Here is a 17,500-nt window from a genome sequence, read left to right as displayed (position 1 = left end):
GTGCTGGATTACATTGTAGAGAGGAAGAGGATGGATGACCTTGTACACAGCTGTACAGACGGCCGACTCCCAGATCAGAAGGTCAGGGTCAGATATAAAACTAACAGCTCATCTAGAGTCTAAACGAGGATCAATTGTTTACCTTTTTAGGTCACCTGAGTAACTCAGGTGACCTATTGCTATCTGTTTTTGTCTGTCGTCGTTCATCGTCCGTCGTGTGTTAACATTTGAACATTTTCAGCTTCTTCTCTGAAACCACTGAACCAATTTCGACCAAATTTGGTATACAGCATTTATGGGTGAAGGGGAATAAAAATTGTAAATTTTATGGTCCCCGCCCCCCCCCCCCCCCCCCCCCCCCCCCGGGGCCTCTTGTTTTAAAAGTACTGTAAAACTTGGATGTAAGAAAGTCACTGGGATGTCAAATTTATCTGCCTTTTAATTCTTTAAGAATTATCCACTAAGAAACACTGTAAACAGTTGGGATTTCAAAAAAAATATCTTCACCCAAAATTGTCTTTCAAGCAAGTTTGTTATAACCTAGTTTTACTGTATATTGCTTCATGTAAAAGAACCACATTTCTTAAAAAATTGATTTGAAATTTAAGTTTGCAGTCGTGTTTAAATTACCCACACACCTGTGTTTTAGTTCCGTCTGAAGCACTGCGGCCTTAAGAAGCCAATCTTTATGGTGGAGGATTACGGGTCCCTGCAGCACTTCAGTATCCCAGAGGACCGCATCAGACAGACCATAACCAATCTCAAGGTAACCTTTCACATTCAGTAAAACTAGATTATAAGGAAGCCACTGGGACTCATGAACTTACTTCATTATATCTGTAATTTGTTATATCCATATAAGGAATTCATAAAATTTATAAAACTGGGGTTCCAAGATAACTTTGCTTTAACTCTTTTCCCCCTAATGCATCACATCCTTTACCCCCTGATGCCACCATTTGACGCTATGCCCCATTTCCCTGATGCCACCATTTGACGCATACACACAACAACCTTAAATTAGTTCTGTGATTTCCCCTGTTTCTTAATAAATTCAGCTCTAAATGATAGCCAATCATGTGTATTACACATTAGGTAATGTTACTATAATTAGTGAAGTCACAGCTTGGTGTGAATTCACTTGAGATTTACCTGTGTGAAAACAATGGCACCCAGTCTGTTTACAAGAAGAAATTGGGCCTTGTCACAAGCAAAATTCAGGCTTAATATTGCATTTTATGTAACATACCTTGGATTATATTAGCATTCACAATGTTTTTACATCAGTTCTAAAGTTGAATTTAATAGAAATAAAATTTTACAATGAAAATTAGAGGAAGAACATCATAGACTTTTTAACAAGAACAACTTACAATGGCAGCCACAGATTTCCCATGCGTTTTATGAGTACTAAATAATCTACTTTCAGCATTTTTTTCATCAGGGCATTGATTTAGATAAAAACATGTATTAATTTATTTTCCCCAAGACTTTTGCAAGAAGTGGTCAACTAAATATATAAAATACTTATAAACATGCCTGCTTGAACATGATTGTGAAGTTTAGTTGGCTCAAGTCTAAGATAATTACCTATCATTATTAATCTATCTTAATTAATATTAATTAAACAAAAAATAATGAGCCTTTTAATTGGTTTGGTATTATATTTTAAGTTTACTGGTATATTTTATAGAAACTTTCTCTCATATAAAGGATAATATGAAGATTAGTTGTGAAAAATTCATTTTACCTGGTTTCACCTATATATTTTTAATTGTAGATTAATTATTCTTAGAAAATTATATGACAATACTAAAGTTCAATCCATTCCCCAAACATTGATATATAATATGTGACACTTTGATGATGTTTAGGTACTTAATTAGCATGTTCTAAATGTTATGGTCAGTCATTTCAAGTCAGTCAAAATGGCTTCAGGGGGCAGCCAGATAAACACTCTAGGGAAATCGCAAGTGCGTCAAATGGTGGCAACAGGGGGAAAAGAGTTAACCGTGTTTGTACTAAATGAGTTTCGCTGTATTAATCCTATATCCAATCAGATGGGCTGAAGAAATCGTGTGCAACTCACAACTCAGATATGGCTGAATTAATTCAAGGTTAAAAGTCAAGGTCACTTTTACCTTACAGGTCATTGATGGTTTTCAAGTAAAGAGAACAAAAAATGTGAGGGAGTCTGTGGCCTATCTAACAGTGATGACACGCTACCTTCAGAGTTACTACAAGGTGGGTACTGTCATCTACAATGTACAACTACAATATTTTGTCCCATCTCAAAATAAGGGGATCAATGAATATCAGTTGAAACACGACAAAATGATATTTCTCTTCTTCTGTGGCAAAGAACAATTAGTAAATATATTTAGTTCTATAAAGCATGTAAGTGAGATTGCTACAGAAATATGAATGTCTAAAAATGCTAACTACATGACATCACACTTTCTTCTATTCACAAGATGTAAAACTAGTATGTCTTTAAAATAACAAACAGGAAAAAGAAGACATTTGAAGATTAGTAATATTTGAAACAGATGACAAGAGTTATCTTTCTTTAGAATAAGACCCTCCACGCCTGCAGTATTGATGACATCAAAGAACAGGTGTGGAGTAACGACATAAACGACCGAGAAATGAGACTGATGGAGTTCCAGGAGTTTAACCAGGGATCCGTCAAGTCTAGGGTAAGGGTGCATTTTAACCAGAAGTCAGAAAAAAATATATGTACTTAGATGTTTTGAAAGTACAAATGTTAGCTCTCCAGTCTGAGGAAAACTCTTTCAAACTTGTTGGAAATTGACTGTAGGTTCAAGGAAAACAGGGTATAAAGGTTCATATCGTTAAAAATCTGTTAACCTAGATACCTCTTATTATAATTTACTGAGGTTCAGTCTTCACAACAATTCTTTTTCAGCACATGCCCTTCGGGCATGTATACCGATCATTTTAACCCAGCCCATTGAAATTTGTACATGCCCTACTCAAAATTCATTCATATAGCAGATATGATTGTGCAACAAAAACATAAGGTTTTTACATTAACTTTAAGGACAGTGTTTCTGTTTTGAAATTCTCTCGATCTTAAGTTTAAATTGTTTTCAGAGTTTTAAATCAACCATGGCCTGCCTGTCTGCCATTTTCATATGTGTTTTTCTTCACAACTTGAGTCTCGCATGCTGGTCGTTTGTTGGCCGGTTTAGCTGAACTGAATTTCAGAAATAGGATCATGACAGCAGTCCACTGCACGTGGCATCAATAAACATTTCGTAGTTTAGCAAGAAACTTCAAAAAAACAAATAGGTTAAATTAAACACTTAAAAGGTTACGATTTACAATCATTTGACAGTTCGTACCGAGAATGTAACTTAAGACGAATGTAAACTGGCAATTCATCTTAAGACATTACATAGCAAGTTTACGCGAATAACTGGGGTATGACAGAAGAAATGGCAAGTAAACATCGTGAATCAAAAGAAAATTCACACATGCCCTTCGGGCATGTAATTTGAGAATTTTCACATGCCCGTTGGCAAATTTACCAGGTCCCGGGCATGGGGCACCCAGGTTATTTCGAAGACTGGAGGTTTAGCTTGTATAATAACTTAAAATCTACATTAGGTTTCTACATATTTTTGTTCAATTAAAACAGACAGTAATTTTAACTTTTGGAGGCCAGATGTCTCATTCAATGAACACAGTTATTTGGGTGATAAATTGGAATCAGCAAGTCTGTCTGTCTGCCTGTCTGTAGGGATGATTGTTTTGAGACTTTTTTCACGGAGACTATTGCATAGATTGCCTAAAATTTTTACACTTTTATTCACCATATAAAGATGTACACCTGAGATTTTAATGATGATTGGATAATTTTTTTTCATTTTTATTTGTCCACTTTGGACAGTTGTGGTTGAACTGATGGTTTTAATTGATTTTTCTGTCACAATTTCATGAGATACATGTACATTTGTAGAATCTGAGTGTTCAGGGCATGTTCTGTAAACAACTGAGTAAAGTGAGTGGGATGTCTGGAGAGAGGGCACAGGCTGTGACTCAGATCTACCCCACAATAAGTTAGTAAGTAACTCAGATAAGTAACTAATAAACTCAGATATAACTCAAAATGAGTCCATGACTCAGATCTACGCCACAATACAAAAAGTAACTCAGACCAGAGTCAGTTAGCCATCTAGAACTCAGTTATTAGAATAAATCAAGCCAAAACCATGTTGTTTACATGTAGTCAATTTAAATCAGATGTATCACTGAATAAGTCATTTAACAAATCAGATCTTGACCATAATTTATCCCATATGTGTACTACATATGTCATGTACATACATTTATAAGTCATTTTACTTTGTAATTGCATTTTCCACATCTTTGTCCACATACATGTACTGTTTACATCCTGTCCTACCTTTCAGCTTACTGGAGGCCTACAGATCCTGTCCCAACAAAATGGCTGCCGAGCGGCTACTTTCCACAGTTAAAGTTAACAAGTCTTTTAGGTATGTGTTGATCACAGGGACTCTTCCCAAACTAAAATCATTCTAATTTTATGCCTCACCATAATAATGGCCATCATGTCCATCTTCCATCAAACCTCATATGCTAAGATACCAGCTGTTTTGAGAAATTCTACTTGTGCCATTACTTTTATGCCCATCTTGAAAAGGGAGAATATTGCTTTCTGGAGGGTGTGTCGGTAAGCCAAGTGTTGTACGGGCAATATTAAAACCCTTTAATTGAAATACATCAAACTTGGTACACTGTTACCACTTGAGAAGTAGATGAGTGTAGGAAAATTCAAAATTTATTTCCCTGATTTATCCACACCTGCAATGCATATGTAAAATATTGAAAGAATAAGTTCTTCCTTTTGGGCAGTGGCGCAGTGGTTAGAGCATCTGCTCTAGAGTCGTGAAGTAAGGAGTTGATCCGTACGTCGCGGGTTCGAATCCAGGTGCGGGACGTGGAGACCGGTCATTCAGATGAGACTGTATAAACCAAGGCCCCGTATAGCAGTAAGTGGTGGCACGAAAAAGATCCCTCACTGCTCAAAGGCCCTGAGTGCCGAGAATAGGACAAAATTTGTAGCCCTCCACCGGCAAGTGGTGGCGTCTCCATATGAGTGAAAAATTCTCGAGAGGGACGTTAAACAACATACAATCAATCAATACAATCCTTTTGGGCAGTAATATGTGATCAAAGTTTTACATAGGACTTGTAGGAAAAAGAATCTGTTCATGAAGAACAAATTGGCCTTACTTTCTCAGATGAGCAATATGACCCATGGACCTCTCATTTTTCTTTTTAACAGGAAAGATTTGAAGCTTAAAACCCACATGATATATATAGTAGTGGAATCATATGCATCAAAACAATGAAGCACTGGTTTGACAAGTCAAATAGCAATTTTTCCTTAATAAACGAAATTTTCAGAATACTCAGAAATCAGATTAGACAAATTATCTGTATATTTCTTTTCATGTTGCAGTATAAATTTGCATTGGGTTGGCCATTCAAATCCTGTGGACATGTATTTCTAAATTTTCATGTTAAAAACTGTTGCATTCTGATTTTCTGATATCTTAATTTTTATTGTTTTCTCAAACCATCAAGATGTTTATTTCCAGGAATCCAGTGATGAATCCGAGCAGACTTATCCATCAGCTGTACTCCACAGAGGGACCATTAAAATGACAGACTGTCGGACATCATCTCAACTTGCAACATAATCAGTGCTCTATGTGATTGTGTATCATACTTTTCCCTAATTTTTCACATATTAGAATCCTTTGAACTTTGAAGATTGATAGACACATCTCAGTGCTATCTCAAAAACAGATGTTACCTACGACAGTGTTTAAGAATCACAACTGTATAACACATCCATGATATAATGAGCGTGTCCTATGCAGTCCGAGTATGCAACGAATTATCTCGAGATACATGTATAAGAAGTGTCAAACATTTACTCTATGCACGAAGCCGATGGACTTTTGATCTTCAATACTGTTCAATATCTCTATATGTTTCATTGTAAATACATTTACACTAAAATAATTATGTACTTTATTTTTTTGGTTGAAAAATCATACACAGTTGTAGGAGGAATATACAGATACATGTTTCCTCCATATTCTGTCCATTTCACAGTGTATAGCCAAGAAAATGTTTCAATTGGTGCAAATGCAAATACAGTGTATTTCTTTATATCAAGTGACCCCCTGCGTAGCGTTCAGTCACAAAAGTTGAAAGATTTTACTGAGTCTTATATTTCTTTCCATGTGAGTTAATTTTTATGACAAGAACAGTTCATTTGTCAGAAATGGTCAAATCTCGGCAACAGAATAGGTGGATAAGAATATCATTTCCAAAAATGAGCATGGCGACCTTTAAAACACAAATCTTGTGTCTCGGGAGAGATTTTTATTCAAGGTGGATAGAGAACAGTAGCCTTCTTTTTATCATATCTAATATGTTTAAAATCAAAAGTAAACGATATCTTAGGTATTTAATAATTATATTATTGTTCAAATATTCAACTATTTTTCAAAGTGAAAATTGGAGGTCTTTGATAGCAAATTGCTTAATTAAAAACACATATCTTTTCAAAATTGCTTTCATTGGGCCAAATGACAAGTATCATTATTAACCATCTGCCTTCCTTCACTAAAACAATCAATCCAATCATTAATTGAATTTATAGGAACTCATTTATCTTAGTAAACTGTGTACAAATTATTATATGATACTGCAGAGGGATATCTAAGATATACAATAAATTGTACAGTCGTTTGTAGAATGAGTTCGACTGAGACAACTATTTTTAGTCACAAGTGACCTACATAGTGACGTCATTTTCACATTGTGACGTCACAAACAAGGAGAAAAACTTTATTCAGCATATGCTATTTATAGACCTTGTGTATGGCTATGTGTGTACCGAATTTCAATCTAATCTGAATTGTGGTTTTGTAGATATAGAGATAGTTTGCGAACTTTTTGATCACCCCTCGTAATAAATGTAAGGCCTTCTTGATGCATGTACTTCTTTGTACACGTGTATTACAATTTGTTACTTTGACTAGGACAGTAAAGATTACAAATAAATGTCTTGGGGAAAAAAACAGATTGAGTGGTGTCCCTTTTTGAGTCCCATTTAACATCACTCACATGACTTGATACTGATGGTATTTCAGGTCATACTTTGTATAGTTCAGTATTGTGTTTACTGTTAACATTAGTCCCTTTCAAATAACATGTACAACATGTCTATAGGTACATTGAACTGTCATATTTGATGCATAAAACTTAGGGCATTTGAAGAAATTTGCATTGCAGATGCTTTTCAAATTTTTGACAATTAAAACATTTTGAATGTCGCTAAATATTTTTCAAATGAAAAAGTGTACATGTACAGAAAGCCTGATGAAATGTTTTACAGTGTACATGTATTACACCATTTTACCATATTGTGACATAATTATCTATTGGAAAGTATGTGGAAACTCATAATATACTCATAATACTCAGTTAACTGGTTTGTCATCTTACTTACACATTATTTCATGGTTTTACGTAATAATATATTAGACTTTACAGAAATAAATCTGGCTGTAGTGAAAATAAGACTCAAAAGCAAATACACATTTACTTGTGTCTTGTATGATATGTACAAGTAATAAGTCTTATAGATAGATAAAAAGAAAATACATGTGCAGTTAAGGGTCCATTCTTCAGTATGTTAAAACATCAGAAATATTGCATGCATTTGCTTATTTATGATTATGTATATGGTGATTATGTGCTACACAGCGATGTATTTCACTTCAGATATTTGATTTTCTTCACTTTTCTGTTTATATACTGAGCAACAAACAGATTGTCATTTCTATCTGTCCACAGTCCCCAGGGTAAACTCAGTCCACAGACTATATAACGGAGGAACTGTCCATCCTGGTCTATGATGTGGACACAGTGATTGTTAACATCAGCTGTAAGGATGTGACTCTGACTGTCTGTGGTAATTCCTCGTGGACTGAATGGTTTGTTTTTTGGAGCAGGAGTATGTCCAGTGTACCTGAATCTCGGTTTCCCGGCCTGATTGACCACCACTACTGCTTTAGCTCCCTCATCAGACACACAGATATCCAGGTTCCTCTTCTCAGTTATGTATCTGTAATAATTACCAGATGAATAGAGAGATTTACCTTTATCATCAAACTGAATGGTTTGTTTCTCTCTGGAGCCAGAGTAACAGACAACTTTTGTTTGTTCGTCATCATCACTTTCCATGATAACCAGGAGGTCACCAGAGGAGGTACTACAGACACCCCAAGGTCTCCAGTTCTGTAGTCTGATCACCTCCTCTATCTTTTCATTCTTCACAATGTTCACAGTTCTAACATCATTATCGGTATAAACTAGATCTCCACTTTTTGTCACTGTAATATCATCTGGCATGTTACCTGACTTGGTTGTGATTGACTGGTGTAGTGATCCCTGATTGATGCTGTAGAGTTTCATGGTGTTGTTAGTTGCACTTGTCCAGATTTCTTCATCACTCAGACAGGCTACTTTGTAAAGTTTTCCATACCTAGTGTCTATTGTGGTGACAGTCTCTGGTTCATCAAGCAGCTGTTTGACTGGAGGAGAGGATCCAGCTTCTGGTGATTTCTGTGGTGTCTTCATGCTGTAGCCGTGTTTATCTGATGATAAAGAACTTGATGATAAGGCGCCAAACAGTTTGCTAAGTTCTTGGATTTTTCCTGGAATGAATTTAGGTAAGATTGGTTCAAGTTTTTGTGGAAGATTTCTGTATGTATTAATTACACTGGTCAACGATGCGCCACTCAATAGTTTTGACAAGTTATTTGTGTCTGTAGCTATTTCAAGTGAATTGATTTCATCCTTGATGTCAGACATTGTCTTGTTTATTTCATACAGATGTTTCTGTAGAGTTTGTAATTGTGTGTTTTTTCATCTCATCAACTTCAGCTTTAAGTTTCTTGACAAGTTTGTCAATTTCTCTGTGCCAATTCTCTCCATGTTTTGTTATGGCTGTTGAGAGATCTCCAAATTCCTTTTCCAACTGACTCGTTCTGTTTTGTACATCAGCGGCAATGTCCTGGTAGGTGGGGTAAATTGTCTCTTTCAATTCAATATGTTCTTTCATGAATTTATCCTTTATCTCATTCACAATTTCTAAGATTTCTGATAACTTATGACCAAGATGTTGATCAGATGCAATGCATTTAGTACAGACAGGCATGTCACATTGATTACAGTACATTGTACATTGTTGTTTGACATGAGATTTACATTCAGGGTAGAGGGGGGTGGATTTCCTGACTGAATTTTAACGACAATGTGATCCTTGGATTCATCAGATATCATGTGTTCTCCTACACAAGCTGTACACAGGTTGACAAGACATGTATCACAGTGCATCTGTACTACAGCGGTCTCACACAGGTCACATCGCATCACGTCCTGGGCACTGGTACGGGGGTCCATGATTAGGTGTTAATTGTTTTTGACAATCTGTACAATGTAAAATAAATCAACAGATAATTATATATATAATATACCATCTTAGATGATAAATATACTAGTATACGTGAAACATACGTGTATTCCAAACGTACATTTCACATACGTTATGTCGTCACACGCATGTTATACGTACGTTGTGCCACATATGTGAAACATGTGTTTGGAATACACGTATGTGTTACATACGATTTACATACGTGTAACATATGTGAAACCATACGTTGAACGTACGTGGCACAGTTAGCTGTGTATATATTATTTTGAATGATAATAAAGTGTAACCGGAAGTAGAACTCTTCAGTGTATAAATTACCAAAGTTACTAGCCAACTCGGCTTAAAGGAGTAAACTATCTCCAGTTATCAATGATCAACCCAGGTAAGGGGATTTCTGAACTATGGTCAACGCTAAATGAAAACACAGTTGTAAGTTTTATCAATTTAATAAAGTGAGAATTAACCGTTGTAAATGATAACAAATAATAAATATTGATCAAAATTTATCAAACAGAAAAGTCTTTGAAAATGGCACAGGATAAATGAAGCTTTATCAAAAATGTAATTTAATCTGAAAAATGAATCTCAATAATCTCAATGAATAATCTCAATAAATATATAAATAATTGAAAAATGTAATGAAAAATGGGAGGAATGTGGCAAAACTATGAAAAATAATCTATGTCCCTACTGGGCTGCCATACTTATCAAAAAGGTGAAAAATCCTATAAAAATCAATGAGATGGAAAAATGAAAAGGGAATGAGCTACATCACCCAATATGACACTATCAACACTCTAGAGTTAATCTGAAAATATCAATACTAATTCTAGGCTCTAAAAATAACTGACCCAGAAAATAAACAACACCCAAAAATATATAATAAATAGTGGTTCTAGAAAATAAACCTGTTATCTACATATCCCTAGACCAGGCTGGACTTGGAAAGGGGAAACTAAATTTACTTTAAATACCCTACATCCTAACTGTTTCCTAACATGTGAAAATCGTGAAACTAAATCTAAGCCAAAACCTAGAGAACTGTTAAACCATAAGGTTTTCTTAGTCCACTAAGTATCTAATCAAATAGTGCTCATAAACCATAAGGTTTTCTTAGCACAGAAAAGAGGAACTAACCATGAGGCTGTGTTCCCCAACCCAAGTGAAGAAAACTACACGAACACGGGTTTAAATACCCTGACAAGGCCCAAAATAAAAGCCAATGACTATCAAAGATCCTAAAGTTAAATTAACCAATCAGAACGCAGGTATCAAAAGTACTACGGAAAGACTGCCAACATGGATGACACTTCCTGTTTAAAAAGTAAAACATGTGGAATGTCAACTCATGTCCTAACTTATAAAAGACAAATAATAAAGGACTTTTACGTAAGTAACAGCTGAAAACAAATGGTAAATAGAATTATCAGACTGAAATACCAGCAAATACTTGTAAGATAAGAATTACGAAACGATGGCTATGAAATAAAAATCTAAACCACTACAAAAGCAAAGAAACAAGGATAATGAAATGTACTTGAGGTAGAGAGATATCAAAAGTCACTCATTACTAACTGAATCAAAAGGACAGAGACATTTTCAGAAATCTATAAACTTTTTCACCATTTTATTTACTTTTCAAATCTACAGATTAAAAATTATTTCTCATTGCTACCTGAATGCAGTAATGGCGACCGCCCTGTTTATCTCTATGTACTGCAGTCACGTGACACGCCTGTGTTATCTACCTGTCATGTATTTATACTTCCTGGTGTAGAAGGGATTTAAAGGTACTTGGACACAGATTTGAAGTTAATATTTTTTTCTATAATATCACGACATATATATTTTAATAGCATTTCACACAAAAATTAATTAAAAATCTTATTCAATTTAAAAGTTATTAATTTCTTTAAATTTTTTCGGCGGGTTTCACACATTCCTTGCACTTTCACAAATTTTAACTTTATTCTTAATCCTTAGGAAAAGTGACAGTCTTGTTATGTATTAATGAAAAATATATCAATACTATAATCCAGAAAATTCAGTGTAGACATGTTCGAAAGCAAAATAAACACACAATATATTGTCAGTCCATGTAGTTGTGGTGAGCAGACTTTGGCGATTGAACGCACCCGGTGAATCAAAACACCAAACAATAACAAAGCTTTCGCGCTGTTTACAAAAACTGTGTACATAACACGAGTGTGCTGGATTTGCTAAACTCTGTACACAACGGAATGACGATACTTGTGAAGGAGTTTTGCTTTCTAACATTTCTACTCTGATTAAAATTATTTTTCTGGATTTTTTTTTAATGTTTCTCATTAATACACAACAAGATTTCCACTTTTCCTAAGGATAAAGTTAAAAATTGTGAAAGTGAAAGGATGTGTCAATCAAACCCGCCAAAAAAATAAAGTTTCAATAACTTTTAAATGAAATAAGATTTTTAATTAATTTTTGTATGATATGCTTTTAAAATGTATAATTCGTGATATTATACTGAAAAAATGAACTTCAAATCTATGTCCAAGTACCTTTAAATAACAATGTTATTACGTAGCTCATGCGCGGATCTAGAAGGGGGGTCCGGACCCCCTTGATTTTGCAGAGTATTTAATGCATATACTAGACGAAGTAAAAGTGACCTTGGATCCCCCTAGAAAGCGGTGACCCCTCCTCGAAAAACCGGATCTATGTGATATTGGTATAAAAAAGTCATTAGTATGAAGCTCTGAAAGTCATCCCCCCCCCCACACACACATACCACCACCACCATCATCAGCAACAGAAGGTTTTTCGTGTTTGGGAAATGAATAATGGTTGTAATAGAACGAGTTTTGGTTTATTACATTTTGCGTTGATTTATTTTGCGACGAGTTTAAGGGAAATGGAAGAACGCTTAAATGTTATAACTGTTACACTTTTTTCAGTTAGGGATAGAGTTTATTTTCAAGTGAGTTTTGGATGAAGAAAAGAAACGGAAAAAAATAATAAACATATGCTCATTATTACATTAGATCTGATTTAATCACATTGATTCCATTAGCAATTAAAAATCAGTGACTTTCCAGATATTCCAAGCAAAAGTGTTGCGAAAATGAAACGTGTATCCATCCGTGTGGGTTCGGGGTAAAGTTTTTAATTCTTTGATCTGAGTATCAGTGTTTTTTTAAATATTATGTATCTTTTTTTAAAGTTTGATAGGCACATGCATGAAATTTAAAACAAAAATTGTACGGAAAGATTTATATGAAGCTGGGACTTCGGAGAGGGAGTTTATTGACAAAATAAGGTTTCATACTGGCTTTATAACGTACATTGCAGACCAGCAAAAATATTCTGATCTCTCTCTCTCTCTTATTTGTATTAAAATGAGTCTTTTCTGCAAGCACATTAAGATACGAAGTACATGTAACAACCCATGCAGCCTCCTCTCATACACGTCGTCATGGCCGTAGGGACCCGAGGCACCGGGGGGGGTGTGTGTCCCAAATAATTTGGCCGATATATAAAATACTACAGAAAACTTTAATTACTTGTGCCCACTCAATATTTTTTACTTCTCAAGGAATCTTTAATAGTTGACAGTGCACTCATATTGCCAACTGAAAATGTATGACTATGCCCGTCTTTACCCCTAAAAAGTGCTTCTTATACAGGCCTGGTCGTACGTATAAAGAGCTTTTAATGGACCAATGGACTGATTTATAAAAAGACGCCATTTAAAGTTAATCTAATGTTTTATTAGTAGTATCAAATAAATCAAAAAAGAAACGTGCAATGTAGTACTTTAGAAAAAAGATATATTTAGACTTTATATAATGTCCATAAGAGCCGCTATGTAGGTTAAGATTTTAAAAATATAGTTGGTATGCTATTTTAAAAATATAGTTGGTATGCTTTTTTAAAAATATAGTTGGTATGCTTTTTGTTTTAAATAAAAAAGTTAATTCTACATTTTTTTTTATTATTTCATATTGAATACATTGTAAATGTGTGGTAGAACATAAATTTATAAAAAGGTTGAATAAAAATCCCCTTGGTTGGACAGGTTGTATACTCAGGGAGGGGTGGGGTTCCAGTAGGGAGGTCAACATTACCGCTTCATCGCCAAAAAAAATTCAACTCATTACCGCTACATTTTATCCAATTTCGACCGATCATTACCGCTACGTTTTTTAGTCGAAAACAACTCATTACCGCTACATTTTTCCAGTCGAAACAACTCATTACCTCTATATATCGAATCAGCAAGGTATGCAGGTACGGAATATAAGTTCCAATCACAAAGCTTTCACAAAGAATTCAGCACGATGATTTACATTTTTCATTCTAAAATTTTTAAATTTTTGGCAATGTTGACATGTAAAATATATAGCAGTGTAAAATACAATCTTTGGTTGCTACAATTTAAGCATTTCTTTTCATGCTGCAGTACAAATATAAATTGAGTTGGTCATTCATGTCCTGTGGACATGTACCGTATAAGAAGACTTTTTAGCGAGGATTTAATTTTAGCATTAATAGCGAGAGTGCTGAAATCCATAACAATGAATATTGCTAAAAGTCATTGCCTTTTAGTTGTGAAGGCTTCTCTAGTTCATAATATCAAGGTTCATTATATCGCTAAAATTACTTCTCATTAAAGATAAAATACCCATTTTTAAGGAAAAATGCTAAATTTGCGGCTTGCTAAAATTTGAACTTATACAGTAATTTTAACTTTTCCTGTTAAAAACTGTTGCATTATGATTTTCTGATGTATTAATTTTAGACTGTATAAGCTCAAAACTACTAGGTGTTTATTTGCAGGAATTTAGGAATGAATCCAAGCAGACTTATTCATCAACTGTACTCCACAGAGAGTCCACTAAAATGTCAGGGTACCAGACATCATATCAGTTCACAACACAATCAGTGCTCTAATATGATAGTGTATCACAAACTCGGACCAAATTCTAAACCAAAGAGGAATGACAGTGTACCAGATATCATCTCAACTCGTACAACAACCAGTGTGTTAATGTGGTGGTGTGTTGTACTAGCTCATTCCAAGTTCTCCATCAACAATTGAATCCTTGAACTTTTAAGATTGATAGAAACATGTCACTACTACATATATCTCACAAACAAAATGTTATCTGTGACAGTATACACCCTGAATCACAACTGTATACCATAAATCCATGATATTGTAATAATTTAATTTTACTTGTATCAAGCAATTTCATTGGCTGAATCATTCAGAGGAACATATAACATTTTGTATAACATAACTTGCCTACGTCACAATGAGCTACGTCAAAAACGTATTACTCCGCTTGACGTTACTTTTAAAATATTGCTCCATTTGAAGCCCTTTTCCGGAGGAAATATTGTCTCATTGTCTACATTGAAATTAAATTATAAGGAATGAAGCTAATTTCAACTTATGTTTTCCGATATAACAAAACTTGGGGCAGTTTACGCTTTCTTATAAACCGCTTCGCGGTTTATAAAGCGTAAACTGCCCCAAGTTATGTTATATCGGATAACATAAGTTGAAATTAGCTTCATTCCTTAAATAAATTACCATTTCTGTACTCAATATTTCTAATTTTTTGTGGGAAAATCATCTGATGGAATATAAATAGTTTTAGGAGGAATATAGAGGTGCATTTTCTTCTTTTTCTGTCAATTTCACAATGTATAACCAAGAAAATGATTTCAGTGTCAGAAATCCAAGGAATTCTTCACATCAGGTCTAGGTCTCAGGCTTCAGCTGTGATGCATGTACTTCATTGTATTACATTTTGTTACTCTGACTAGGACAGTTGACAAGATTAGAAATAACTGTCTTGGGAAAAATGAGATGGAGTGGTTTCCCTTTTTGGTAACCTTGAGTCCCGATGTACATCACTCGCATGACTTGTTACTGATGGTATTTCATGTCATACTTTGTATATTTATTGTGTTAACATAAGTTCCTTTCAGATAACATGTACAACATGTCTATATGTACATTGAACTGTCATATTTGATAACATGAAACTTTGGGTCATTTGACGAAATTTGCTTTGAAGATGCTTGTAGACTTTTTGACAATTAAAACTTTTTGAGTGTCATTAATTTTTTTAATTAAAAAGTCATGTGTTGTATAAATGCCTGATGAATTGTTTTGTAGTCTCTTACAATATCTTTAAATATTATTACATAGTTATCTATTAGAAAGCCTGAGGAAACACACAATATAATACTCAGGCGACCAGTTGTTCATCCTACTAACTTATCATTTACATCATTCCATGGTTAATGTAATAATATGTCAAACCCAAAAGAGAATAAACATTGTTTTGATGCACTCCTCATTTTACTTTTGATTTGTACATTCCCTTTAGATATTTAGTAAAGTTGCATATAGCAGACATGTATAACAATGAATTGATGCTTATAGCGAAGTGATTTTCATTCCTTTTGACTTTGAAATACTCGTATATTGAATTACGAATAAAAAAGAATTATGTTTTATGGTCTTTGGCTTTTCCTTATTAGCATGTTTTACTGTATAAATGATTAACTTAATTAATTATGTGATTAATGTTCAATCATAGATAGATGATATATATATTGAATATGACATAGTGATGTGTTTCACTGCAAATATTTGATTTTCTTCACTTGTTTGTTTCTATGTAGAGCAACAAACAGATTGTCATTTGTATCTATACATAGTCCCCGGGGTCCATTCACTCCACATCTATGTAACGGAGGAACTGTCCATCCTGGTCTATGATGTGGACACGCTTATTGTTATAATCTGCTGTAAGGATGTGACTCTGACTGTCTGTGGTGATTCCTTGTGGACAGAATGGTTGGTTCTTTGGAGCAGGAGTATGTCCAGTGTACCTGAATCTCAGTTTCCCGGCCTGATTGACCACCACTACTGCTTTAGCTCTACTGTTAGACACGCAGATATCCAGGTTCCTATTTTCAGTTATGTATCCACCAGATGAATAGAGAGGTTTACCTTTATCATCAAACTGAATGGTTTGTTTCTCTGTGGAGCCAGAGTAACGGACAACTCTTGTTTGTTTGTAATAATCACTGTACATGATAACCAGGAGGTCACCAGAGGAGGTACTACAGATACCAAAAGGTCTCCAGTGCTGTAGTTTGATCACCTCATCTATCTTCTCATTCTTCACAATGTTCACAGTTCTATCATAGTAATCAGTGTAAACTAGATCTCCACTTTGCATCACTGTTATGTCCTCTGGCCATTTCCCTGACTTGGTTGTGATTGACTTGAGTAGTGATCCCTGATTGATGCTGTAGAGTTTCATGGTGTTGTTAGTTGCACTTGTCCAGATTTCTTCATCACTCAGACACTTCGTAAAGGTTTCTATACCCATGGTAGTGACAATCTCTGGTTCATCAAGCAGCTGTTTGACTGGAGGAGAGGATCCAACTTCTGGTGATTTCTGTGTTGTCTTCATGCTGTAGCCATGTTTATCTGATGTTAAAGAACTTGATGATAAGGTGCCAAATGATTTACTAAGTTCTTGGATTTTTTCTGGAATGAATTTGGGTAAGATTGGTACAAGTTTCTGTGGAAGATTTCTGTATGTATTAATTACACTATGTGGGTCACTAAATAGTTTTGACATGTCATAAGTGTCTGTTGTAATATCAATTGAACCAATTTCATCTTTGATATCAGACATTGTCTTCTTTATTTCATCCATATGTTTTTGAAGAGTTTGTAACTGTGTGTTTTTCATCTCATCAGCTTCAGCTTTAAGTTTTTTGACAAGTTTGTCAATTTCTCTATGCCAGTCTTCTCCATGTTTTGTTATGGCTGTTGAGAGATTTCCATATTCCTTTTCTAACTGACTCATTCTGTTTTGTACATCAAAGGCAATTTCCTGGTAGGTTGGGTAAATT

The 17,500-nt window shown here is 34.6% G+C and overlaps 3 protein-coding genes across 3 annotated transcripts in view; 1 reads left to right on the top strand and 2 right to left on the bottom strand.

Annotated features, from left to right (window-relative positions):
- LOC134242214 (crossover junction endonuclease MUS81-like) overlaps positions 1-6,233 on the top strand; it is a 16,900-nt gene extending 10,667 nt beyond the window's left edge. Inside the window, exons 14-20 of the mRNA XM_062724305.1 lie at positions 1-81; positions 650-766; positions 2,149-2,244; positions 2,574-2,699; positions 3,986-4,089; positions 4,440-4,523; positions 5,652-6,233. The exon at positions 1-81 is cut by the window's left edge and continues 29 nt beyond it. Of these exons, the coding sequence (XP_062580289.1) occupies positions 1-81; positions 650-766; positions 2,149-2,244; positions 2,574-2,699; positions 3,986-4,089; positions 4,440-4,523; positions 5,652-5,718 (675 nt within the window). The 3' untranslated portion in view covers positions 5,719-6,233. The remainder of the gene's footprint in view (positions 82-649; positions 767-2,148; positions 2,245-2,573; positions 2,700-3,985; positions 4,090-4,439; positions 4,524-5,651) is intronic.
- A 1,108-nt stretch (positions 6,234-7,341) lies between these two features.
- On the bottom strand, positions 7,342-9,546 carry LOC134242260 (tripartite motif-containing protein 2-like). Its single transcript, XM_062724350.1, has one exon. The coding sequence runs from the start codon at positions 8,944-8,946 to the stop codon at positions 7,846-7,848; it is 1,101 nt and encodes a 366-aa protein (XP_062580334.1). The 5' UTR covers positions 8,947-9,546; the 3' UTR covers positions 7,342-7,845.
- A 6,686-nt stretch (positions 9,547-16,232) lies between these two features.
- LOC134242126 (uncharacterized) lies at positions 16,233-16,934 on the bottom strand. The gene has a single exon (XM_062724161.1). The coding sequence runs from the start codon at positions 16,897-16,899 to the stop codon at positions 16,303-16,305; it is 597 nt and encodes a 198-aa protein (XP_062580145.1). The 5' UTR covers positions 16,900-16,934; the 3' UTR covers positions 16,233-16,302.
- Positions 16,935-17,500: the final 566 nt, after the last annotated feature.

The sequence above is a fragment of the Saccostrea cucullata genome, unplaced genomic scaffold, assembly GCF_032062105.1.
Source record: "Saccostrea cucullata isolate Sc308-1 unplaced genomic scaffold, CSIRO_AGI_Scuc_v1 ctg5895, whole genome shotgun sequence".
Classification (NCBI taxonomy): Eukaryota; Metazoa; Mollusca; class Bivalvia; order Ostreida; family Ostreidae; genus Saccostrea; species Saccostrea cuccullata.
The sequence above is the reverse complement of the archived record's forward strand: the minus strand, read 5'-3'. Positions and strand labels throughout refer to the sequence as shown.